At 41.8% G+C, this 27,081-nt stretch overlaps 2 protein-coding genes across 6 annotated transcripts in view; one reads left to right on the top strand and one right to left on the bottom strand.

Annotated features, from left to right (window-relative positions):
* LOC119436115 (apoptotic chromatin condensation inducer in the nucleus-like) overlaps positions 1–2,261 on the bottom strand; it is a 106,532-nt gene extending 104,271 nt beyond the window's left edge. For 2 of the 4 annotated variants that reach the window (XR_005188983.2, XM_037702865.2), the window contains exons 1-4: positions 1,903–2,260; positions 1,291–1,336; positions 1,192–1,211; positions 363–468 (exon numbers count right to left, since the gene is read on the bottom strand). Coding sequence is in view for 3 of the 4 variants with exons in the window: in XM_037702865.2 (XP_037558793.1) it covers positions 363–468; positions 1,192–1,211; positions 1,291–1,336; positions 1,903–2,040 (310 nt within the window). In the remaining variant the exon portion in view is untranslated. Of the gene's footprint in view, positions 1–362; positions 469–1,191; positions 1,212–1,290; positions 1,337–1,902 lie in introns of all 4 variants that reach the window. The other 2 variants (XM_037702867.2, XM_037702866.2) reach the window with 1 other exon arrangement.
* The window catches only part of LOC119436117 (VPS9 domain-containing protein 1-like), an 80,767-nt gene that overhangs the window by 39,168 nt on the left and 14,518 nt on the right, over positions 1–27,081 (top strand). Inside the window, exons 1-8 of one of the 2 annotated variants that reach the window (XM_049660917.1) lie at positions 2,466–2,723; positions 9,185–9,257; positions 13,245–13,334; positions 16,336–16,606; positions 18,965–19,073; positions 24,584–24,646; positions 25,118–25,170; positions 25,242–25,332. In XM_049660917.1, coding sequence (XP_049516874.1) covers positions 2,649–2,723; positions 9,185–9,257; positions 13,245–13,334; positions 16,336–16,606; positions 18,965–19,073; positions 24,584–24,646; positions 25,118–25,170; positions 25,242–25,332 — 825 coding nt within the window. In that variant the 5' untranslated portion in view covers positions 2,466–2,648. Of the gene's footprint in view, positions 1–2,465; positions 2,724–9,184; positions 9,258–13,244; positions 13,335–16,335; positions 16,607–18,964; positions 19,074–24,583; positions 24,647–25,117; positions 25,171–25,241; positions 25,333–27,081 lie in introns of those variants that run through there. The other variant, XM_049660916.1, reaches the window with a different exon arrangement.

Genomic DNA, 27,081 nt, shown 5'->3' with positions numbered 1-27,081 from the left:
ACGACTTAATTCCCGGAACTTTTGGGTAGCACCTTGAAAATATAGTTAATTAATGGTCTAAGCTCTTTGTAAAAAAATACCTTGAGTTGCTCAAAAAGACAGTGAACAGTGCTAAGTTGGTTGCATTGTCTGAGAAAACACATGGATTTTTTAAGGCTTGGCAGGAGTTAGCTGAAACACCGTGTAGATGCAGGTAATATTTTGTGGTGTACAATACTAAAGGCAGAGCAATGTGTTTTACCTGTTAATAAACTCTCATGAGGTGCAAGCTTAGTCTTACTACTAACAACAAAGCAAAAGTAAGCTCACTGCTCATGCTGTTGAAGTGCAACCAATGAAACATTGCATTACTATCTACTTACGCATCTCAGCCAGTCTGCGCTCTTTAAGTTGCATTGCGTATGTTTGTTGTTGAGCTGCCAAGTACTGCCTGACAAAGTCGTTCTGTCCGGTCGGCTCATCTTGGAGCTGCAAAATGTGCCAGCAGAAAATAAACATGCAATATAAGAACTAAAATATCATGAAGGCAATAGACAAATGTGGAATCCTGTTAGCTGCACCACCACTAAAATGTTGGAGCTTGCAGTGTTAGAGTTAAGAAGAAAGCAGCCAATGTGTCTTTGCTTCCTGCCTTGTACCTAGCAAGTACCTGGTTCAAGCATGAGCATTATTTCCGTCTCGGTGGCACTGTGACCATGCAAGGAAGCCTACTCACCGAATTTCCCATGTACTGGTATAAGCTAATTATGGCACACTTAAACACTGGCATGCAATTTTATGACACACTTTAGCTAAAGTAGGTCCTGTACTCCCTTTTGCAAGAGTTTGCTACTCATAAGCTATTGCTATAACTCATGTTCACTTCTACATTTCATTGGACATGAAGTGATGGACAATATACTGAAGCACTATTGCTGGAGCACTGCAGGTGATAAGCTGATAGAATGTAGCTTTTCACTGTGCTAGCAGTACCCCGACATGGCAGCAGTGACAACTATCACTGAAAGCCGTGTACATTGAGTTAACGGTTGCTCTACATATATTGCAGCTTTAAAGTTTTTAGGCGTCTTCTGGGTTATATCTGCCACTGCTCCTCTCTGCTATCTATTTCTACCAAAGACGAGGATGACACATTTCTCGTTTCTTTAAAAACGTGCAATTGCAACGGGGAAAAAAAAAAAAAACACTTACGTCGAGGTTGGGCACACGATCTGGAAGAGAAATACGTCTTAAAATGCGTTGGTTCAAGTCGTGAAGTAGACTTATGTTGCTGCTGCACATACAACTCACCTTCAGCTTTCACAGACTCCTCGTGCAGTTTCTCTATCTTAAGTTGCTGTGAAAAGAAATAATAAGTACGTTTAATTCACATATGTCATGTATGCGTACATTCAGTTTTTCTCTTTTTTTTTTTTTTTTTTTGCCACTAACGCCCAAAAATAGTCGTGCACTGTCCACCCTACAAGGCAGCCAGGTGTTACGGCAGCTGACCCACGCAATGAAAGGCTAAATAATCCATTACAAATGTCTAAGTCCTTTTGCAAATGCCTGCAAACCTATGACTTGAAAGCATCCCGATGTACTTTCCATATTCGCCTGACAGTCGAGCCTCAAGTAAGTGCGCAGTCATATATCGCAAAAACTAAACCGAGTAATGCTATGAAGAGGCGCTGTGTGTTTGTTTACAGAGGCTTGCGGCACGTGCTTCTCAGTCGGTGGCATTCTGGTCAAGGTTGCACACAGCTGAATCCCAGCAGAGACGCAGTAACGACAGCAGCAGAGACACTGCCGCGCGCTTGGTCACTCGTAGCAACGATGTTACTTTCGTTGGCCCAACCTCCGCGTTCACAAGTTTTTGCGCGCACGAGAGCCAGCTTCATCGACTGAGACCGCACGGCTTACCAGCTTCAGTCGCTCAACGAGTTCCTTCTTGCTCCCACTTTTCGGTAGTCCTCGTTTCTCTAGAGCAGATCTGAGGTCGACGACGCGTAGCGAATGTAGAGCTTTGCTATCCAGTCCAGCTTCGGATTCATCCGCCATTTTTTCGCCGTTGCTGCCTTAGCCCCACTGAGGCCTGGTCCAGAGCTCATTTATGTTGTGGTGATTCGTTGCTTCGGGCGTCGCCAACAGCGCTGCTGTCTAGCATTGCAAGTCTATACGATGCTTTACCAGGGCCTCTGAGCACGTTTTAATTCTTCGGTCGTCATGTTCTTGCATTCTCATTCATAGATGGTCTCTATGGGAGCGTGCTATCCCTGAGGTCTGTGTTTTTGATGTAATTACATCATAGGCCTGAACCCGTCCGCTAGCGACGTCTGGCGAAAAGGCGGAGTCGGCAGAGTGGTGGGCGCTCCGTTACCGTGGTTTCTCTGTTTGGCTTTTAGTTTCTCTGCTTGTGACGTCACACTATATTTTGCTTGTAGATAGTCGCGTGTGGGCGGTGTCTCCGCGCGCGCCAGACGATCGGGCGTCCTACTGCTGCAGCTGCTGCCTGTTGCATGGAAACACCTGTTCCTGGCCTTTGGACTTGCGTTTCCTGCGTTTCGCGTCACTCGAACGCGGCCGCTGGGCGTCGCAGGGTGGTATATGCACGGCTGCGCAACTTTGCCACTTAATCTACGCGTGCAAGTAGACGGACGCTACCAAAAATGTGTGATCGGTTTGGTTTAGTGTTGCAACTGGTATCTCAGGCTCTTGGCCAGGACGATCGAAATGAGTATGAGGTAAGCTGTCGGGATGACCTGTTGGTATACATACGTCGTGCGCTCTTCGCACGTAAATTTTTTACGCAGGCGACGCGAACAGTCATCTCTGTATCGCACCTGACATTCAGGCGTACGGTTGTCTTTCGTGTACGTTATTTTGACAACACGAACTCCCTTCGCGCTGTTGTAAGCAGCTGTGCCTGTAACTGTGTCTGCTGAATTTATTTTGCATTGGTGTCTGCTACGTATAAGCTGCGTGACAGCTGAGCTTTCGTGAACGATTGCTGTTGTGAACTTATAAACACAACCGATTAGTCATATCCCTATAGGTATATATCGGCTTGCATCACTGGTGAACAAACGTTATGCCGTCTCTGTGTTAATGAAGCTTTTCCTATAGCTGCACAGACCCACCAGTGTGCGAAATTATATATCCTACTCATTGCACCATGAAGAGCGAATTTGTGAAAGTGATGAGAAAAATGTTGCAGTTTCACCCGAAAGGCGAAGCGTGATCAATTGCGATAGCAAATTAGTAGAGAGCTATACGGAGTAAGGATAGTAGTTTTATCAGCTGTATAAACTTGGACATGTAGCAGCACCAGCAACGCGCAGAACTGTTGTCGACGCCGTCGGCGTTTCGCCCGCGTTCGCACCGAACGCGCGCGGCGTTGGTGACTGTTGCCGTAAAGCTTTATGTTGCCGGTGCCTCTGGCGGCGGCGCGGAGGTTTTCGACGAGATCACAACGGGACACTCGTCGAGCAGCGTCGGAATTAGTCCTTACCGCATTCTCGCCTCGCAACGTTTTTATATAAATACGCATTTGGTGCCGCAGCTAAACGTCGCCTCCCCTCCCTCCCGTCCCCCCCACGGCCTTTCGCGCGACGGAATAAGTCGCGTTTGCTTTACGCCGTGTGTTCGCTCCCCTTGAAAGCGCGCGTCCCTCGCGCGCTTTCATTCGTACATACTGCGCGCAGCGACGATTTCATCACCGTTGGACTTCATACGGAACCTCACGACGACGCCGACGGCAGAAATCCGCCTGGAGTGTCCATATAATTGCTATCGCAATAAAACCCAGTTGTTTCAGGTACAAGTCTCTTTTGGGAGGAAAGAATTGCCTTAAACGCAGATTTTCATCTCAATGCGATACACCGAGATTGTACATGAATTTCATGATTATTGCAAAGCCAAGCTCCTTAAGTTTGGTCTTAGTGACAAAGCTGCAGATCTCTCGCAAGTTGCGAAATGGCTGACGTTTTTCTTGCCTTAATAATGAGCATGTCATCGGTGCGGTGCATGTGTTATCTCGGCCGACGTAGAAGTGCGTTGATGGTTAACCATGATGGAAGTTTTAAATGAAAGTGGCCCTCCTACTGCGATCTGCCAATTTCCACTCAGCACTTGCATTGATGGTGATGCGAGTTGCAATGTGGTCTTATTGCTATGACACCGTAAGGTATTCTAGCAACAAAAGCAACAAATGAATTCAATTGAAGACGCATGTATTTGTGTCTTCTTGGGTCTGTATTCTGCTCTATGCCTCCTACAATGAAATGACCCACGTAACGAAGGATTTTGTATGTCCTGGTCGAAATTCTATCTGCCATGTATATTGTGAACACCTCTACAGCAAAGACCACTAGAACGAATTTGCAGTGAAGGAATATAGGTGTCCACAATTGCTGATTTGTTGCTTTTACAATGAACGCATGTGGCGGCGGCACCGTTTCCCTTCGTAGGTGCTGCAGAATTGCTGTGCATATAGGAATTAAGTGCCACCATGTGGGAGGGTTTGAACAACGCAGCAGCTATGGTAGCCCCCCCCCCCCCCCCTCCTTTTTTTTTTTACTTCCAACCGATGTGTTGGGAAACATCGTCGACGCCATCAAGGGTGAGATGGAGATTGACGAAGGCAGCAGTGATGAAGAGCCTGCAGGCTAACCAAGGATTCTGAGAAGGCAGGCAATTCACACTCTGCAGCTGTATTCTGCATCACTCCTGGATTTCACCTCTTTGCATGTCACGAATCTCATTGCCATAGCATCCAGCCACAGTTGCACATTCTATCAAATGAAGTGTGCAGAAGAAAATTAGTGACTTAATTTACTAGGCATCTCTTGAAGTCATGCTAAATAAAAAAATTTCTTTTTGCCAAATGTGCTTAACCTGCTTTATAGCAAGTTGTACGGTGGGCTTGTTTTACAACAAAGTGACCTATCTGTATCACAAAGGATTTTTGAGGTTTCAAGCTATTTGTTAGAAAGGCAGTTCATTGTATCATGAAGTTGATGGATCATTTGAAATCTACCAGAACATTTTATTTCTTTTGTTTTTGTTTATAATTTTTGACGCAGCTTGCCCTGCGGCGTAGATGCACATTTAGATAAAAGTGTGGAGGCCCCCTCGTGTATAAATCTGAGTTGTAGCAAATACCTGTCTGTATAATCCATTCATAGTTTGGCACCTGTTTTGCAAGAACTCCTCTGGAACACAAATATTGGGAACAGTGCTTCTATATGTATTATTTTCAATTGAAAATTGGCACCATGGGCATATTGTAATTTGGTGCACATTGTACATTTGCATTAAAGCTCATCTGCTTAATATTTTAGATCCTATTAATGACTGATGGCTTAGTGTTGTGCTGCTGCCCAGAAGGTTATACGTGTTTGATTCTCAGTGTAGTGCTGCTGCCCAATAGGTTGTACGAGTTTTGTTTCTGGCTGCCACAGTTGCATTCCAAGGGGGGCAGAATATGAGAATGCTTGTGCCTTGATTGGATGTTAAAGAACCACAGGTGAACAAAATTGATCTGAAGCCCTCTACTACAGCGTCTCTTGTAACCTCTGTTGTTGTTTTGGAGCATTGAAACATTGTAATTTCAAATTCTGACAATGTGTACTTTGACACCTTTCTTGTGTAACACGGTTGAATATCTACATGACCTTCTGTGGGAAAGAAGATTTGTAAGTGAGTGAATGGGGCATTTGTCATTCACCCGACTGTAGCACGAGGCTATAAAGGATACCTGTATGAGTTTCTCAGAAAGAAAGCTTTGCATTTGAAAGAAAATTGATCCTGGTGCAGGAGGATTGAACCCGAGACCAACGCTGCTTCAGGGCAGTCACTTTACCATCTGAGCTAACCAGAGCAGAACACAGACCGAGGTCAAATTAATCGACAACTCGAAGGAGACGTACACTGATCAAATACAGCAAATCAGTTCTATGAAAGCCCGCAAGGTAGATGAAAATTCATGAAAGGGAAATATTGTCAGCCACTCGACTGTAGACTGAGTAATTGGAGACTGTACTATTACTTCACTTTGTTTCTCTTGGTATTCATGTTTGCAGTCTATTGGATGTCAATTAGATAACATTTAATCGTATGTATTGCTCCATAATACTGATCATGTAGGCAAGATACCGTGATGCTGAGCAAAAACACTGATCAAAACATGCCAGTGTAGCCCCCTGTACGCCTAATTGTTAAATGTTACTACAAAATTTGTTTTTATTATGCGTTTCCAATGTCAAATTATCAGGATTTTAAATATTTTATTCAAATATGGTTAAGCTTGGTGCAATGACAATGTCAGTAAATGCATACAAAGTTGGCTCTTACACCTTCTGCTAGAAAAATATCTTCGTTGCTCTGTATGTGAAAATAAAAAGTAATAAAGAACTACACCCATTCATTTTGAATGCTTCGACGTTTTCAGTTTGGTTTTATGCATGAAGGGTATGGGGGTATTCAGTGCAATGTGCCACGAACTACAAAATATGCAGGCAGTTAAGTTTCATGTAGAATTGACCTGCATTACTGAATAAAATGTTAGGTACATAGCACATACTACAACTTAAATTGTTTTTTCGAAACGACACCGCAGAAAGACATGAACATGGAATGACACTAACAAAAGCACCGTAACAAAAGTCGTCCCCTGCTGCCAACTTCCCAATAGGTGAGTGACCTTCCAAACGTCTGGAACTCCTGTAGTTGCTGAGTACCTGGCCAGGAGCGCGCTTTTACCTATTTTACCTGTAGGTGCCTGGCAGCAGCACTTCTCTGCCTTGGACAGCAGTATCAGATGATCAACTATTTCACCAAAGCTGTGGAGGCAACAAGGGGTGCCCAGAGACCCTCGCTAATCCCTATAGGGCCCCCTTTCTAGATGTGAACCCATATAAACAACCGAGTGCCATGTTGTGGTAAATCTCTACCCGTTTGAAAAAACCAGGGGTTTTCCGGCATTACCAGAATTCCTACCTAGTACCTCCTGCATATGAGGCAGACGTTCTACCATTTCACCACTGCTGCAAACACTAAGCTTGTGTTCTTGGTGTCATTCTGTGCTCATGTCTTTCTGTGGCACCGTTTCAAAGAAATGAACCCTTGCCAATTTGCTCAACAGTAAGTTCCACTTAACCATAAATTAGTTGCATTCATCATGAAAAAAATTTTTAAATAATGCAGATTCTATGCACTGTATAAATCGTTAAGCAAAACATTTTGCAAGTAGCTGGCTACCCAGTATAGTTCGTGGTTTTGCAGAGCATTATCAGATGGATAAATATATTTGTGTAAGGTGAACAATGGTTTGTGCGACGCAAGCATGTCTGATGACAGCAGCAAGCCGACAATGATAGTATGACAGTAATGACGTTGGCATGACTGATTTATTGTAATCTCGTGAAGAAACATTGCATCCTGCTCTGTTATTATCTGTGTTTATCCCGAAGCTGGTACAATGTCCGTTCCTGCTTCTGTGGCCTAATGGAAACTGGTACCCACCCATGGGCTCTTTTTTAAGCATATTGCTGCTTTGTGACGTGTTGCACACGCCAATGTCTCTGTGCTCTAGTTGGTGCTGGCATGAGAGAAGTATGCACATGTCCCTGGCCTACTAATGGGTAGCGCATTGGGCTTTTACGGTGCGAAACCTGGGTTATAAGCCCACCATCAGACACATCATTGTTTATTTGGAGAGGCTCAAAACAAGGCAAGACATGAACCTGCCTGCCTACCACAATGTACTTGGTATGAGGCAAAGAATGCTACATATTAAAATTGTTAGACCAGTGTTTCTTCCAGTTTTGAACTCACTTACTGTGGCAGCCTAAGGCTCTTGCAATGGAGTCTGGGATCTTCTCAACAGCAACTTCGCTGTGATACACACGTCGTGTTTACCTGCTACAGTATTGCCTTCTGTTGGCTACAAAATTCTGCTCATCCTGTTATAAATGTTTCATGCCTGACAAAAAATTTTATGTATGTACAGCCTCCTAAATTTCGAATGAAATTGTGCCAGCATCGACTGCATGGAATGTCAGCGCCTTATAAGGGTGAGAAGCAGTGAAATCGGTAATAGTACGTCTAAGCACACAAAGCACTTTCCAGTGGAAGAATCGTCTGCTACGCTGTTCACTTCAGGTGTGCACACACCCTGCCTTTATTATCCGCGAGGCCCCATCGTTCACAAAAAATACTCCATATGTGCTGATATATTCCATTTATTATTTTTTTTTTTCATCTTAACGTTATGGTAAATGCGTGGGTCCTGTAAAACGAAAGAAAAATGGAAAGTGCATTGAAGATGACACATCTTAATTGTCGTGCACGTGTTCTGCTTTCGTTGGTAACAACTTTATTGATAGTTCTGCAGAGCTTTCGCCGACGGGGCCTTAGGTTCTGCTTCACATTAATTATTTACAGCAAAGCTGTTAGAGCTCGTTCTCCCAGGATCGTGTCCACGTGTAGAAAAAAACTATCGTCATCAGCATTTCTGCTCCATGTGCATGGCGGTTTCTCGCTAGTTGTGCCTTAGCACAGGTGTCAAAACAGATGACTAACATGGCTGATAGGTCATGACATCAATACCATCACATGCTTGTCAGTTACGTCACGATTAACAATAATAAAATCATGTGTGGCGCATACCCGCATTAGTTATGTGGGTATGAGCCATGGACAACACCAGGGACGGACAATAGCCAGGGACAGACGGACGGACTTGGCGCAACAAACACACTACTTGGCCATCGCGCCAGGCGAAAACAAGACGCCGGTGTCCTTGCTCTTTGATGAACATGCCGAAAGCACCCAATATAATCAATAATGATAATATATAATCTCACTATAGCAATATTCACTACAGCAGACCGACCATAGTCACAGCTTCGCTGGCTTCCATCTTTACAGTAGTGGAAGGGCTCTTAGTTTTTAATTTTTTTTAAAGCAGGATCTTTCAGATAACCCTGGCAAGACGTGTGTCTTCCTGCAGTGAACATCGTAGCAGATGGCGCTTGCAGTCGTGTCTGCTTTGTGTGCAGGCGCAATGCCTCGCTGAATTTCGTTGCTATAAGGTGCTGAGATGACATGTAGTCGATGCTCACGCGACATTATTACAAGCGCTCATATTGCTGTTTCTTACCAAGTTCAGAAAGTGTACAAGCCCCCTCACTTATACTTCCAGAAAGCCTATGTAAACTATTTAAAAAGCTTGGATGCCATTGCTGCCAGCTTGCTGAAGGATTACGAGTCTCATGGTGAGTATGATTCTAATCACTTCATGTGCAATAAGTAGTGTATGCACAGTAGTTGAGTACAGTTAAATATAGATATAACGAAATTGACCAATTCCCGAAAAACTTCGTTATAGAGAGGATTTCGTTATATGCAAGTTAGGCACGAAAATTCGAAAAAGAAACGCTTACCGTATTTACTCGATTCTAACACGCCCTCGATTGTAACGCGCCCCTGTTTTCCGTTTTCGTCGAAGCACTCATCCTTGGAATGTCGCACCAGGTACTGGATGCATGGACGCGTGTCGTTTCGCACAAGCGCGAGGCATCGGAAACGAATGGCGAGCGACACGATGGCTCCGTAGCATCGTATAGTGTCACCTAGTGTCAGGTTAGTGTCACCTATAGTGTCAAGTTAGTGAAGTGAAGCGCAGAGACTTGCGCAGTAACCAAAGAGTGGCGCTGCCAGCGCGTTGAAAGAAGAAGTTTTTTTTTCCCCTTCGGCAACATCAACTGGAAAAGGAGAGTGCCGGCTTGGTGGGCTAGGCCAGCTGCAGCAAGCAGCAGGATCAGGTTTGAATGAAGGGAGGGGGAAAGGTCATGCCCGCGGCGGCAAGATCGCCGGGTCGAGGGATGCAGGCCCGCCTTGCGCACGCACGCACACGTGCGCTCGCTCTCGCCTCGCACTCGCCGTGTATTCGAGCATGCCAAGCGCGATGCCGCCACTTCGCATTCCGTTGGGCGGAGAAGGTGCTTCTGGTTTCTGCTCGCGCAAAAATGACAAAATTTGGGGCGCAATCTCTAGGTTGTCGGCGGGGAAAATTCCTTATTTTGAGGGGGCCTCCCGCTGTCACTTCGTTATGTAGAGGTCTGAAATACATGTGCTTCTATGGAGTAACGGCGAGGAATAAAAAAACTTCGTTATATCTAGGTACTCGTTATATGGAGGTTTGTTATAAGCAGGTTTAACGGTATCAGATCTACTTGTGAAAAGCACACTTGGTCCAGGCAAAGCTTGGACTATGTGTGCTTTCCACATATAGATCTGATACTTCACTATCAGTGTGCATGAAGTGCATGACTTCTTTGTCATTTCTGAAATGCGTTTTGGATTCTGCTCAGCCACCTGTTCACTATAGGCTATCACTTTAAGATTTACACCTTATAAACATAATTGTCTCTGTTATGAAATTTTGAGCAAGCTAGCATCCCAGTGAAAACACTTAGTTCATTTGGATATCCTATTACGGATGCCCCAAGGATATTGCACATGGACCTGTTTCGGATATTCTACCATGGATGTCCCAAGGTTATCCCACTTGGACCTTTTTTGACATACATGTCAATATTTGTTCTCCAATTGAGGCTTTGTCTGAGTTTTCTTGTAACAGAATGATGTTTTCTCGCATGTTTGAATTACAGTCTGAAGCTATCATGTCTGCAGCTCATGTGTTATGTATGTACTGTACGAATTTTCTGATGCAATTTACTTTGAAAACTTCAGTTAGTTCAATAAGGCACTTGCGCTTGGCGGAAGGCCTAGAAGAATGAGGAGTGTACTGCACTTCCACACATGTGTGCGCACTCGGAAAGGGTGCACACAGTGTATCTGTTCTTGATGCGTGGATGCTCTGCCCGTTGCATTTGTCACACAGCGTGTGCTGCAACCATAATTTACATTATGGCAAACACTGTGCAAAAGGCCCTGGCAGACGTCCGTAGAAATATGCGCAACATGTCCCCATAATGTCCCTTGTGGACATGCAAGGGATGTCCAGAGGGCACGGAAAGTGTGGCCAAATGGTCATGTGAGGGACATCCGCAGGATGTATTCAACACATGCCTAGGATATCCATGTCCTGGCAGTGGATGTCCATAGGAAAACCATAGAACGTCATAGTTTTTAGTGGGATGTCTCTTCTTTTTGTATTTTGCACAAGTTGGTGGGTTTGTTGTTTACACTCATCAACTATCTTTCACAAATTATGAAGCACCAATAGCAGCTGTAGAAATATATAGCTTCTACATTACATACCAGCAGCATGTCGAAGCATTAGCGGTGCCCTTTAGTGGTCTGAATTTTTCGACACGTGCAATTCCTTGAAGTGTCACTCTGGCTGTGCTTCTTATGTTCAGCACTGCCAGTGATGCCTCTGTGCCCTTTACTGAGTTGGAAAATGACTGACGTATTATCAGAAGTCATTGTTCAACTCCCCCTCCTAAAGAGAGGGGTGGAGGATGTCTCATAGAAGCTACATTTCGTAATCTGAGCACGAAAATATATATTTGTTGATGTTTGTTAGCGGTGCATGCTTACAACATTACATTGGTAAATGTGTGGCGTCACACGCAACACTCACAAGTAAACAATAAAATGCCATCTATGGCTGCTGCAAGCTGCTCTTAAAATGCAAGAGTAGGCTGTGACAGTGTGTAGTCTGCAGTGCACTTGCTAAAGTGGGTGATATCTCGCCATATTTTGTGAAATTTATGTTTTATCGGAAAGTTCGGTGTAGAGCTATGTCTCATGGATAGGCATGATAACTCTAGATGTTCACAGAAAAAGGAGAGTGAGAGAGATAGCGTAAGTATTAAATAATTCATATAAATTTGAATGCACACATCATAGAAGTTAAGCAAGAATCTAAAATTGCCTTCTACTGATGGGTCATTTTTCATTAGAAATCAAGGCACATATGTCGGCCATTCATTCTCATTTATTGCTAACTTGTGATGATTGCCAGTGTGGCATCAAGTAATGGATGTACACAGAAGCCTAAAAAAAGTATATTTTTCTCTTTTATCATTGGTTTCCACATGTTTGTACCTCACCCACTGTGGTGGAATAGTGGCTTTGGTGTTGAGCTATTAAGCCAGAGGGTGCAGGATAGAAACCCGACTGCGGTGACCACATTTCAACGGGGGCGAAATGCAAAAACACACATGTACCGTCCATTAGGTGCACGTTAACAAACCCCAAGTGGTCAAAATTAATCTGGAGTCTCCCACTATGGCGTGCCTCATAATCATATTGTGGTTTTGGCACGTAATACCCCAGAATTTAATTTTAAATTTACACATGTTTATACCTCAATAAAATGAACATGGATATAATTAATTATTGGATATGATGATCATGTAAATCTAAGATGTTTCTTACCAACATCAGTGTGTAACGAATATGTGCTTATATATATGATTATAATGAATATTGGATATAACAAAGGTATTTTGGTGTTGATGTGGCTTCGTTAAAGTGAGGTTTGACTATTTTCTGCAGGCATGTTGCCATCGTGCAATAACACTTAGGTCCCTGACGAAGGAGACATTACTTTTATAAGCAGAGTATGTTTTAAAACCTTTACGAGGAGTTCAAACTCGTATAATGTGCCCCATCTTGCCTACTTGATTAATATTTATATATTTTTACATATATGGATTCTTTAATGTAACACGTGTGCTCACCTTAGAGGCACATCCTCCAACATTATATCAGGAGCAATTACTAGAGCTGTGTGATCACCGTGCTTATTCAAGAGGTAAACAGAGGGCGGTATAGATTAAGATTCAAACGTGAGCAGATTATGTTTTAGTTGAGATTATAAAGAGAGGTGGACGTTGGGGGCAGGCCCTGCATAGGCCAGATAACTGATGATCTACTAGGGTTACCAAATATACCAATGGAAGGACAGCATAAAATCGAAGTTTCAAATATGAAACTTGGAGGCATATAATATGGGTGGATTTGGTTGACACAGGGCATGGGTAGTTTGACATTTCTATGAGCATTCATTGTCTTGCAGTAGACATATTATCGGGCTGGTGATGATGCTCTACACACCTCTAGTCACCAAATTTCGTAAATGATTGCTTTAGATTATCCAAATTGTGCATGCAGTTCTGATCCTGAAAGAAAAACTAGGAACATGCAGCTGTGCCTTATTCTTGGAGGGAATTTTTTGTTACTTCTGTAACGATTGTGGAAGTTTTCCTCTTTTTTCCCTGGAACAGGCATCCCAGAGACTCCTGTACCTGTGAACAATGCCAAAAAAGTAATTTCTGTTGCAAGGCAATGCCTAGACAGAGTGGAAAAGATAATAGGTATGTAAGAAGCGTATTCATGTTCAAGGTCGCATTGATTAGTTGTTGAATTTTGTTTGTGACTTAAAGTTCCCATTCTTTTGGCATGGTTAGTGGATGCATGTGCAACAAAAAGAAGGTTGCATGCTGTGGCACACATGGTTAAAAAGGTTCCATATAAAAAAGAATAGTTTTTTATAAGCAGGTGCACAAGTCTATTAGCGCAAGTTTGGTCGTATAAAAAAATGTATGCTCCAAAGTTTGTGTGTTGTCTGTTTGAGAGGACTGTCATGGTAGCACTGTCATCTAGCAATGGTCCTCAGCTGTAGATGTGACCATTTTCTGAGCGGTAGGAGTGACTGTTCAGAACTTATCTCAAAAAGGAGAGGTAAGTACATACGTAGCGTAACGTGAAATACCAGGTGCGCAAGGTATTTGGAAGCATGGTAACTTGGAGAAAATCGACAAAATTAGATATATTTACCGTAGACTTCCGTTAATACGACTCGAGTTATTCAATTTTTCGGTTAATTTGATCCCGTCCGAAGGTACAAGCCGGTGCCTATACATTTCTGTGGGCCCAAACTTCCGTTATTTCGATCTCAGAATTGTCCTTTGCCGAATAATTCAAACTTGACTTGTCAGCTTCGCCACAATACAGGCGTGTTATGCGGTGAAGCATATTAATAATGGAAAGAGGCCACTGTCACGGGACATAGTACAGGCGCTCACGCGCCCTCTCCGGTCACAGTACGAGCACCTAGACGCCTATTAGGCATACTGGCAGCTATTCAAAGCTGTTTCTGACGTTGCTGTGGCGATTTAAGCCCTCGTTTTGCTTGCCGTGGGCGTCTAGCTCGTATAGGAGACCGTTAACGGTGCCTAGTACGCGTTCCTTAGTTATACGCGCGTGCACGCGCTGTGCACCGAAAAGCGGAGAAATAACACCTGTGTTTTGGGAAAGCTAGTGAAAAGAAAGGCGGTACGATGAAAAAAAAAAAAAAAAAAAACTCGGAAAGTCGAGGGGACGTTTAAAGCCAACAAAAGAGCAGGGGTCTTTCTAAAACTCTGAAGGCCTGCCGGTAAACTTAGCGTGTCGGTGCTCGTACTGTGACCAGAGACGGCGCATGTGCGTGTGCAAATTAAGGAACACGTGATATGTCCCGTAACAGTGGCCCCTTTCAACGCTTAGTATAATTCACCGCATAACACGCTGTACTGCAGTGGAGCTAACTTTAAAGGCAAATGCTGCCAAGTGTATCAACAGCATGTTTCGGCGTTTTTTCTGCCTTTTGTTTAATTCGACCAGTTTGGTTAGTCCCGTCAGGGTCGAATCAACGGACGTCGGCTGTACTTCAGATTTTGTAGACTGTTTGTTTCACTGCTGTTTTATGAAGCTGTACAGTAAAGCTACCCTCAGCCTTAAAACTGGAAATGCAGTTCTGAAAGCAGCCTTGTGCTTGGATAAGGTGGTGCATGTTATTTCTTCCTCTACAGCAGCCTCTGGCAAGTTTTTCATATTGTGTGTCTGTTTGTTATTCTCTCTCACAGGGATTCGCTATTCATTGTTGTCTAGTGTCTTGGAAACTAGGAGGCAATGATGTGTATGATGTGCTCATAGAATTAAGTTACAACTTGCTGCTTTTGAGTCATGCAGGCTGTGTAAAAGCATGCAAAAACCTCCTCCAGCCAATGCTAGTCTTCCATCTTTTGTTTGTTTACGATGCTGCCGTGAAATCACGTACACGAGTACACTAGAGCAGTGATGACGCTATGTGCACCATGGTACGTATGGGAAAAAAATATAATCCTCCTTGATTCCACTGGTATAGGTTGCAATATGGGGTGCATAGTAATACACCACATATTTTTGGTGTGGTGTTGCTTAGCACAGACATTAACTGCAACCTGCATCACGCCCTTTGCACTCTCCTGCACAATCCTGTGCACTATCATACATAATACTTCTAACATACAAAAATTACGGCCAAGTGTGTGATTGTGAAATTATCATCCAAGTTTCTTGCAGGATTTATTTGAAAGTGCTATATATATGACAAGCTTTTGGAAATATGTCTTTACTAATGCTTTGGCTGATAGACCAGCCTTTGTTAGAGTAACATTGAGATATACATATCTATATAATATTGAAGGAACATATAGAAACTCAAAGTTAATGACATTGTAGATAGGACACAGTTCTGATAGGACCGGACCCACAACCTTTGCATTACGAGGAAGTTGTGGGTTCGGTCCCCATCGGTGACAAGTTATCTTTTCATCCACTTTCATTTCCCCCTTCCTTCATTATTTTCTACATTTCACTTTCAACCACAGCTAATTACCCCTATGATTTCCTTGGCTTCATTGCCTGCTGGCTGTATATGGTCGTGATTAACAAAAATCGAGCCCCTCTGTTTCCATTCTCCTCATACACCAAAAACAAGTTGTTCCTGCAGCAACTGACACAGAGCAATCACAGTGATCCTGTGTGTACTCTAAAAAACAACTGCAATAAAGCCTACACCTATGCAGGAGGTGCAAAGCATGTGCAGGGCAATGTAGAATATTGTACAGAACATCCAGGACATCCAGGACATTCATGTAGCTATGACTGTATTGTAAGGCTGTCACTAACAAAAAATGAGAGGCATGCCTCCAACACACTTTCATGTAATCACTATATACAATGTATTTGTCACTTTCACACACCGCTGTGAATCTGTTGCTTATTAAAACTCTGCTTTGTCACTTTTAGCTGCCTCAGTGACCTGCACGTCTTGTTCATTGAAGTGTGCCCAGTAGCAATAATATTATTATTTCAGCACAGAATACATTGAGGCATAATATCACATACAAAAGTGCATTCTCTGCTGAAATGTGAGCAACTGGCAGATTTGAATAGCACTACCAAGAGACTTTATCAACTGACTCTTTAGATTAATGTCACTCTTTGTACTTTAATTTCTTCATGAAGTGATGCTTTTGACATGGGAAATAGAGAGGGTTTATTACTTTGCAGGAACATCACTTAACCAGTTCTATGCTGAACAAGAAAGAGGCAATGAAACCTATTTGTGTCCATCGCCCACTGTTGAGTTGGACACCCCATGCACGCCCGAGGTACTAGGTGGGGAGGGTCTGCCATCTGTGGCATTTTTGGCTCCTCGGATTCTGTCACGACAGTCACATCAGCAGCCACACACGGATGCCTCTTCTGATGCTGCACTGCTCTCCAACCCCATGTTTACTGTGAGAACATGTGGTATACTCGCAAAGACCCAAGCAACAAGGTGCCGTTAAAAACTTCTGTTTAATGTGGCGTCACTCTCGTGAATGTTGCACCATGCTGACCTTTTTGCCAAGGGTGCTCTGTGTAAAATACGAGCTTCCAAATAGAGATAATGCAAATAATAATTTCTCTTATACAGTACTGAGTAGACCTTAGGTCATTTGACTGTGGCTAATTAGATTTTTTTCGCTAATTTGATCTCAATTGACGATCCTGAGCAGTAGATACATTTCTATAAGCCAAGACTTTCATTGTTTCAATCCTGAAATTGGCCATCACCAGATAATTTGAACTTGTCTGGTTGACACAAAAGCGCCTGACCCCATTAGTGATCCCAATGGCTGCACAGTGTCTGTCTTGGAGGCGCTAGGGGATAGTGAATGCATTGAAAACGCCATCTCCTGCCGAAAACACATTTTTGGGACTGCCCTAGACCGATTTTTAAGCAAAAGCAGCATAAGCTCACAATGAATGATTACAGTATCTACCAGCTTTTAATGCGTGCCTTTTTTTTTTCCCAAGAAAATTGCCTGCACGATGCAATTGGATGTGAATCCAAAACTGTGTTCATAGTGCTTGCAGCAGTCTATAGTCAGAGCCAGACTAGCCAGCGTCATTGCCATTTCTGTTAGAAGATGGTGACAGAACAAGCTCTGGCGTAGCATAACGCGGCATGATAACGACATGCCGCTTTCAGTCTTTGGTTATGCAAGCTATTTCAAAAGCTAAGGTATTTACATGCTGAGCTAGTGGCAACTAGTCGTGTCACGTGTTTTTGTCGTTCCAGAGAATTGCATGCGTTGCAGGATGAATTGGCAGAGTGTTTAGTCTAGGCATGGGCTACTATCCCGCTTGTGATTGTTGCGGAGTTGTTTTATAAACATGGAATATCAAACATGCACTGGACAGCATGGAGGACGACATGGTTTGGTCCACAGAGAGTGATTAAGTGCTGTCTGAGAGTGACGATGATGGACAATAAGCGTAAATAAATTTCCATCGTGTGAAGATAAACTTTGCTGGTTTCAACTTTTTCTGATTCTCAGAATTGGCGAGATGCTACATTTTTCTTGGTGAAAAAATTTCGTACATGTTAGATTTCTACGTTGTTTCAGAGCTCTAATGTCATTTCTGCATTAGTTTCCTACTTTGAATCTATGAAAACTGTGTGCATGTTAGATTCGGGGTCTCTTAGATTCGGGCAAGTTTTGCCAAATGAGGCAGAGGTGTGTTTTGGCTTATTTTCAGCCTCTTGTTTAATTTTACCTGCCAGATAATTCAATCAGTTTCATCAGGGTTGAATAAACAAAAGCCGACTGTATATCCTACTGTCTGATGCTTAGTAGTTCTTCCGTTCTCATGACCTGCCTATTCTTGCGACCTCTCGTTCACTGTATTCTAAGCTGCTTGTCTACAGTGTGCACCGGCTAGCCCTGCTTTGTGATCCTAACTATAAGGCATTTCAGCTGTTAAAAAATAATTGATAACAGCTACTTGCATTTGTCATAATCTTTGTGGTTAATACAAATGCCAATAATGCATTACCCTGCTTTCGAGGTTCAATGTCTCTGTGTGTTGCTTCTGCCACCTTCATTCATGTTAATGTCTGCATCCTTAATTTCTTGCATTTTTCTGCAGTTGCAATTTCTTCATTAATAAGAAATTTGATAACATCACATTGACAGCTAGAATGAAACCTCATTGTCTTTAATGTTGTTGGAACACGATCATGCACAGAGACAGGTTAACAGATTGGTATGAGTACCAACTCAAAAGCCAAGTGTACTTCTTCTGGGCCACGCCCCCTTTTCGTTCCCTGTGACTCTTCTGATTTCGTGGGGAACATGAAGTGGCAAGTGAGGCAGATAGGGAAAAACTGGTCTGGCACAGGAGGTAGCGCAGTGTCATCACGTGTAGTAGGGGGTGTGCGAAGTCTCACTGGTCAAGTGATGTTGTCTTTCAGTTTAATATGGCATACACGAAATTGTTCCATGTGAAGCAAAATGTAGTTTCTTATACTTGTAATTATTTATTACCTATTAGGATTATGCTAAACTGTCACCAAAATGCCGCCTCAGTCTTCAATATCGCTGCAAACAAAACAAAAGCTTAGGCTCTACAAGTGTTTGCTTGTATCTCCAGCAGCTATGCATCACCCTGTAGAGAAGCACTAGTTTGTATGTGTGCTTTGCATGAGAGATTTGGCATCTATTAATAGATGCTACATCCTTTCTTTTCAATGACAGCCATTGTTAACTTTGTATGCTACTTTTAACCTAGATATAAATATACAAAAATAGCCACCCTGTGTGGTCACCTTGTGGCAGGCAAGCATAATACTTTCCTGTTGCACATGCAGGAGAGCGCTGTCACCTATGGAACAAATGGAACAAGAGAACACTGCTGTGTGTCAGCGTTACCATGCACTTATCCAAAGGACTGTGGACCCCATGGCTAAACAGAATCTGGTACTCGTTATTTCTTCACCCATTTATTTTTCAGTTGAAACTCAATTAAATAGTCATACTTTCATCTGAAAATTTTTTTAAAATCCTAGGCAGTGTCATTGAATCAATACACCACGTTCTATAGCTTTGAAAATAATTTCACATGTTTCCGTAAGAGTCTTTTCATTTGAAAGTTTTAAATGAGCACCCTTAAACATGTTTTCAAGATAAATTTGAAAGACAGTGACACAATTCTAAAGTTAAGACAGGCTTTTTTAGTAATCACAACAGTTTAACTCGATAACTTGCGGGTGTATATAGTTGAGCTAGAAAGGCACAGCCAAAGTAGAGCCATTGTGACGTGAACCTGAGATTACCAATATCATGGTTGAGCACCCAAAACACAGAACTTTCTTTCCTTTATTTGTTTCCTTCCTAAGTGAAAATTTGTTGAAGCACCAGCATGCCAGACATGCAGCAACTCTGTGACTGCTGCATTTGTCACTGCTATCCAATACCACTTGAAAGAAAGAAAGTTGTACTGCAAGCTGAGTTCTCTAGCATAAAAATGTCACAACTAGTTACCGTTTGTGGCACCATTGTGAAGCTTTATTGCTTTCCATGCATGATGCTAAGCCTAAAAGTCTCGCTGTATTATGTAGTGCGCCTCACGTCATTTTGCACCACTTAGAGAGACTTGTAACTGATAATACTGATTGGCCATTCAATCTTGAGAGGTGCTTACAACGTGATCTTTTTTTTTTTTTTTCTGTAGCTGAGATAAAGATGCACAAAGGTTAGAAATGTGCCAGCCTGCATGAAAACTTGGCCACCAAATGCCGGAACATATAAATTGTGTACAATTAGAACTTGCCCCACGCATCATTTATTGTTCCATTATTATACCCTATCACTATAACATTGGCTGCAGAAGTTGATCAGACACTGCTGGATTTAGCTGTTTTGCTCATATATTCCTGCCTCCATATGCATGAGCTTGCCAGTGCTCAGCTCGGGCATTGACAAAATACTGGCTTGCAGGTGATAAAAATATGCAGTTTGCTTGCCACTTCTGCATCGGTCTTTCTCACAGCAACTGTGAGGCAAAATTACTTCACAAAGCCAAGAAAAGAAACGCATGGCCTTCTGTGGAAGTGTTCCAGTTGCCAGAGAAATAAAAAAAATTGCATTAAGAGAATACATAGTTGAACTGGATTTTGACTACCACTGTGCTGTTTTCGATATTGTTTATGGTTATTCACCCTGCATAACTTGTATTTCTTCCATAAAATTGCCAGTCAATTTTTCAGGGTGCATGCACCTTCTTGAAATTCTTGAAAACCTTTAAATTTGGAAAAAGAGATTCAAGGGCCCATAAAACTTCTTGAAAATAAATGTGCTTCTTGAATTCCTTTGAAACTGAGGTTGGGGGCGGCTTTTGAACATTAAGAGCAACCAACTTCACATCGCAGCAATGCTCTGTAGTCTCTGTGAGGTACAAAATTCCATAGACGAATTGTGCTGTGAATGGGTGCCAGCACTGCAATAATAGCACTACTAGCATATCCTACCACTTAGCTTGGCTTGGCTAAAAAAAAAAAAAAAAAAGGCCTGGCACATGCAGCCAGCAAAAGCATGGCCTTTGAGATCAGTTTGGACCCGCCGTGGTTGCTCAGTGGCTATGGTGTTGGGCTGCTAAGCATGAGGTCGCGGGATCGAATCCCGGCCATGGCGGCCGCATTTCGATGGGGGCGAAATGCGAAAACACCCGTGTACTTAGATTAAGGTGCACGTTAAAGAACCCCAGGTGGTCCAGATTTCCGGAGCATATAACTACGGAGCACTACGGCATGCCTCATAATCAGATCGTGATTTGGCATGTAAAACCCCATAATTTAATTAATTAATTAATTTGAGATCAGTTTCGGTTACTTGGAGGGAGCTGTCGCTGGGGCGTAGATTCGGACACCACCTATTATTGTAAAAATAAGTCATCGCTTCTAGAACATGAACCCCAGGAACATCGGCTTCATAAACAAAATAATAATTTCTTACAGCTAGAGCCGCATTTGTCGTCTGCTTCCCACCAATGCCAGCGTATAATCGCTGTCGCGTTCACCTATCACTGTTTCCAGCATGTTTCTTGAGCATGACTACATCCTCATTGCAGATCGAAAAATTCTGATTAAAATATGTTCCATGGTGGTTTCTACATTACCATTGTATGTTTGGACACTCAGACCAGTAAGCTTTCCATTGCACTAAATAGATGGGTACCATAAAAATTGGTTGTAAGTACCTTTAATGTGACGAGTATCTTTGGCTGAAATTGATTGACATGCTTACTATGGGAAAGTCAACATTGAAAAGCCACTTGAACTGGTTGAAGCGTGTCCTACTCAGCAACTGCTTAGCTGCAAGAAATTCTAGCTAAGAAGGAGATTCCACTATTTTCCAATGTATATGTACAAATAAGGTTTGCTTCGCCCTTCTTGAAGTTTGGCCTTTGTCATCCTTGAAATCCTTGAAATGTCCTTGTATTTTGAGTTCTGTACGTTCTGTACGGACCCTGATTCTTTATTAATAAGCTGGCAAGGGAGCTCTTACTTGAACAGTTTACTTTTATTCTTTATTTTTCCCCCGCTTAAACCACTTTAATCAAATTTAGCATTTGGCTGCTGGTTTCATGACATTACATTAGTTTTTGAAACAGATGCACAGTCATTTCATGCCGTCTGTCCCAACCAGTCTGCTTAACTCTTTTGTTACTGCACCTATCGAAATCGATCAATTTGATCGACAGTTTTTCTACGTGTTAACCATTTCTGTTGAAATTCTTCTACTAGCAACATCATGCACCATCTTAAATGACTACTGAACTTTAAATATTTGTCAGATTTGACAATTTGGTAGATGGGGACATCTGGAAAAATGAAACTTCAACTGGAGGTATCGTCATAACTAGCCACCAGTGCTCCTAGCCCTTCCTCAATAAAAAGTTGCAAAATTTACACTTTGGTCGACTCGGCAACATAATTTTTCAATGACAACAGCAGTAAACACACAGAAGCTGCTCTCGAGTTGTCAGTTTTCTAATCCGACGTATAGGCTGTTTAACGATGTCTCAAACAACGGTAGATGCACATGAGTGTGCATTATTTTGATGATCGTGTTCAGCTAATATCAAGTGCAACTTTATTTTCCCCACCGTGGGTTGCTTTCATCCATCAGAAATTTCACAACTTAGGTACAAATTATCATGAGCAATCCTTCCTGTCGTGTGGGGTTTTCTTTCATACAAAATCACACAGTCGATTTCAGACCAACCTTCCACCGACGCTTGGCTAGCTGTCTAATGTATTACATTTTGAAGACCGCCTCTGCAAGCACCCTTATTCATTACTGTACAATATTGTGTAACACTCCACAGTACACTACTGTACAGAAACTGAACAAAGCACGTGGAGGCTCCAGCACCACTCGAATGCACTAGACCACCTTGCTTGCACAGAAAAGCTGATCGGACGCAATAATCAAGTACAAGGAGTGTTGTGCATGCTCCCTGACCTGAGAACAGTTGCTTCATGAGCCTAAATAATGTTTGAAAAAACAAACCAGGTGCCTGCTGCAATAGGTAAAAGCAAATGTTTTGTTTACAATAGGAACTTACCCGTTTTGGCATTTGCGAAGAAACTGCTTTCCCCCATATCATGGGCATCACTATGGCTAGTATTGACACCACCAAATCTTCATAATAATTTTTTTTTTCCATGACCTGACTTACTAAAGTTGAAAACTAGGAACCAGGTGCATATATTGTATATTTCAGATTTTTTTAATGCTCGGTACTTATAATAAAAATAGCAAATCATTACTTTCATTCGTGTTCCTTGAGGTGCTTTTTTGAAGTTTCACACAAGAATTCTCAAAAGTTGTCTGAGCAGTAATTACTGCAATACACCCATTCAAAACACCATACATCTTGAAATAAAATGTTAAAACATGAAAGCACCAAAAAGGAGCACATTTCTAGCGGTAGTGAAATAGTTGACCATCTATATTTTAATATTATAATTTATTTTAAAAATATGTGGTGGCTTTGGGCTGTAATGAAAGGAGTCTTTCCACAAAATATTTTTCGGGTAGAAAAAGAGTAATGTGATTCCTGTTTAATTTCTTTGGCATTGACATAAATATTTCCAAAAAAGAAGTTGTGTACTGCTGCCAAACATTTTTTATAGTCGTTGATCCATCATTGGAAGTGCTCCCTGACAGTATTATTTGAAGTTTCTTATATGCTTTATATTAATCATAATCACTAAAATTTTGGGAAAGATGGTTTTCCTGGTTTAAGTATAAATTTAATTAACTACACTGTTCAAGGCTGGTCTAAGCAGCTTAATTAGCATCTCCTATTGCTGTAACATTACTGTGAACAAAACAGTGATGAAGGCCTTGCTGGTAATGCTGGGGGGGGGGGGGAGGGGGAAGCAGCATTCGGCGCGTGCAGCTGTTGCTAAGTATTGAAAGGCTGAGCTTAGGTGGAGTGGTCACAACAAAAAGTAACTTGACTGCAACTTCAGAGAATGTACGTGCACTGTATGGCAGATACACCGCAACAGACCAGATGCTAAATCTCTCTCACATTAATACCACTACATTACATATTCTTGCAGACAGTAAAAGATAAAAGTTGTGCCACATTATTATTATTATTATTATTATTATTATTATTATTATTATTATTATTATTATTATTATTATTATTATTATTATGTAGTTCAGTGGCTAATGGCATTCTTGAGAAGAACTTGAGTTTGGCCTAGTTGGTGTTTACTGCATGACATGTTGACAACTAATCAAGGACAAAGACGGAGAAAGAGAAACATGTAATGACTACCCGTGTCGTTGTTTCGTGTTTTTCTTTCTCTGTCTTTGTCCTTGATTAGCGGTCAACATGTCATGCTATGGCATTCTGTTTCTGGGCACGAGGTTGTAGGCTCAATGCAGAAATGTTAATGTACAAGAATTCCTGAGGATTAAAATTGGCACAATGCCTTTGACCAGTGTTTATTTGGGATGTTAAACTCCATAAATCTTTCTTCTATCAATTCATCCGTCCGTTTGTCAGTCTGTCAGTCCCAATCCAATTCAGCCTAATCTGTGACACAGCTGTTTTATGATTATTGCCTTGCTTTACCACTCTCTCTCCATTGCAAGTGGACCCTGTATTGTACCTGTAACACCTGAAATATTTGTCACCAATGTGTTTATGCATTTGTTCTGGTCTCTTGCTCAAGAAAAGCTTCCAATGGTAGTGACACTCACATTCACTGACGCATTTCTTTGCAACCATATGTGTACTTATAAGTACAAGAGTGCTGCAGGACTCTTTTGTTTATGTATTACACTGATGTATTACGCTGATGTATGTACACTTTCTTTTCATTTTAGCCATCTTCTGAAAAAATAAAAAAATACTGCATGGATTTATTCTGGAGTGTGTACAGATTGCACTTTTTATTTTCTAGCGCCTTGAACTTCAGCGCCGACTAATGGATAACCTGATGGCTGGCAGGAAGAAACAGGCAGAGGTGAGCACAGCAGCTGTTTTTTGTTTGTGCATTGTTGTGGGAAGTCCTGTAGCTTCTGGGTATATTTCTGGCTTTTGTAAAAAAAAAAAATATGCATCCAAGTTCTTTGACATCATTAGAGTTCATTGATATGTTCTTTATTATCAGATTATTTTGCTGTGTGGGACAACATGCTCTTCTTCAAGTTGCAGTTAGCCAAGTTATATTATCTTTCGTTTCCTCCTTGTATCTGTTGCCTGCGTCAATAAAAAAAAAGTGATAGACAGCACCCTCTGATAAGCCATAGCTGTATCAGTTTCTATGGCCTTGTACTGTTTCTCTCTTAGTAGTGGGGGTCAAGAGCTTGCCCCACAAAGCCGCAGTAGCTGGAAGCGTGTGTGCTCTATTTGTGAATGTGCGGAGATGGTTTGTACTGAGTTAGCACCGGCTGTTTTTCTCTCTTTTTTTTTCTTTTTTCTTTCATTTTGGTAGTACCTGAGAGACCTCCAAAAGCAAGAAAAGAAAATTGCTGAAATGGCTGCAAGGTGGGGTCCCAATTTGCTTTTTGATTTTGTGGGCTATTGGCAGGATTTGTGAATGCAATATCTTTGTTCAGAAAATTGCAGGGTTCTGGGGAGTGCATAACACCAGAAGAGAAGCGACAACAGGAGCTTTTTGCCAGAATTCTGCAGTACGAAAACAACCGTGTGAGTGGAGAGCTTTTTTGTTTTTTTGTTTTTTTTGTGCCAGAAATTTATCCAGTGTGTGTATTGCCATGGACACAATGTTCTTAATTAATGGGACATGTGCTTATGGGATTTGTTGCACATTCTTTGTGTATTATTAGAATCAACATTACGAAACTTGAAGCAGCAAAAGTTTTTTTGCTCTTTCTATAGCTGTAATTTATTTTAATGTAGCTCTTGCGCATGTTGTTTCAGCACACAGCGGCAGACACAGCGGCATAATTTTGTGCTTCAATGCAAAAAGCGAAGTTTTGTTAAGAACCTAACCGGAACGCCAATGCATTTCTCCACATAGTTCGGGAATTAATATCTCGAAACTGGTGTCATCCCGAGAATTCGTTCCAAGTGGATCCGCCTTGCGAACTCCATGGCTACAATTTGTTAATTGCAGTATGGGCCATCAGGTAATTAGTTAAAAACTGAATGAGTGAATTTCTGTTAATTATTCGATTATACATTTCCATTTCTTGTGGAAGTAATGTGTGCCTCTTCGCGTAGCCCAGCTCATGAACTAGAATTGTGCTATCTGCCGCAGGCAACCTTTAAGAATTTTTGAAAGTGTTAGCTGAAACACCCTGTATGTGTGTGCATATGTTACTTGAATGAGTGTAAAGTTGAATCTTGTACCCACCCCTTATGTAATGCCCCTGAAGTCAGGGGTCTTTAAATAAAATAAACTGAACTGAACTGAATGTGTCTATACTAGCTGTAGTTTTAAAGAACTTCAACTTTTATTGTATTGAACATTCACATTTCATACCATTTCTATGAGGAACGTATATGTATATTCTTAGGGATAAAGTGGGCAAAGATAGGTTCTCTCATTGTGACCTTTAAATAAGGCAAGATAGTTACATGAAATGTATACAAAAAACTGGGCATGAGAAGTGAAAAACAGTACAGGGTGCAACACAAGAAAAATTGTACTTGAGTATTCTGCGTCACAGATGCTGATACGACGGATAAATATTCTTTTTTTTTTTTTCTTGTTTGTTTGGCTTTTATGGGAGTGGGGTAATGTGTCAATACTAAATTGGCTGAAGGTACACCAAATAGCAAGTAGCTGTCTCTACCTGTCTGAGTGAGTTGTGTGGTGGCCAGCTCTTGTGTGTGGAATCAAAGCCACTGAAGTATGGAAATTTTAAGTTTCTATAGTTATATTGATTTCATTGGTTGCACCATGATTGCATTGGATTAAATGAATGCCCAAGCCTAATATTGCTAGCAAAACCTAAAAAATCTAAATTTTTAAGGAAAGAGACTTCTAGGCTTGCATCTTAGTTGCTACTGCTATTTCATCTCTACTTTCTAACACTTTTATGATGTATAATTATGCATCATGATCACAAGCAATCAATAATTTGCTTAGCAAAACCTCAAAATTATTTATTTTCTTCTACTGCTTAGTGCAGCCGTGCCAGTGCATTCAGCCTAACTCAGTGTCAGCGCTCACTTGTTGCCCAAGCATGGAAAATTGGCAAGATGCCTGAATGACAAAAAAAAAAAAAAAGGAGCAAAACAAATCCTTCATTCTCTCCGCTATCAGCCATGTTACATGTCATGCTTCATCTTGCTTGTGTAACTTGCCAGATCACTTGTGAATTTTGTGACAGTTCATTCGGCACTGGCTGGATAAGGTGGTGCCATGAACCAGATGTAGTGCTGCCACAGAGCCATCTTGTGTGACCTTTGGATATGCACAGAATCCCC

This window comes from Dermacentor silvarum, chromosome 1 (assembly GCF_013339745.2).
Source record: "Dermacentor silvarum isolate Dsil-2018 chromosome 1, BIME_Dsil_1.4, whole genome shotgun sequence".
NCBI lineage: Eukaryota > Metazoa > Arthropoda > Arachnida > Ixodida > Ixodidae > Dermacentor > Dermacentor silvarum.
Note: the sequence above shows the minus strand (reverse complement) of the source record. Positions and strands in the feature narration are given on the sequence as shown.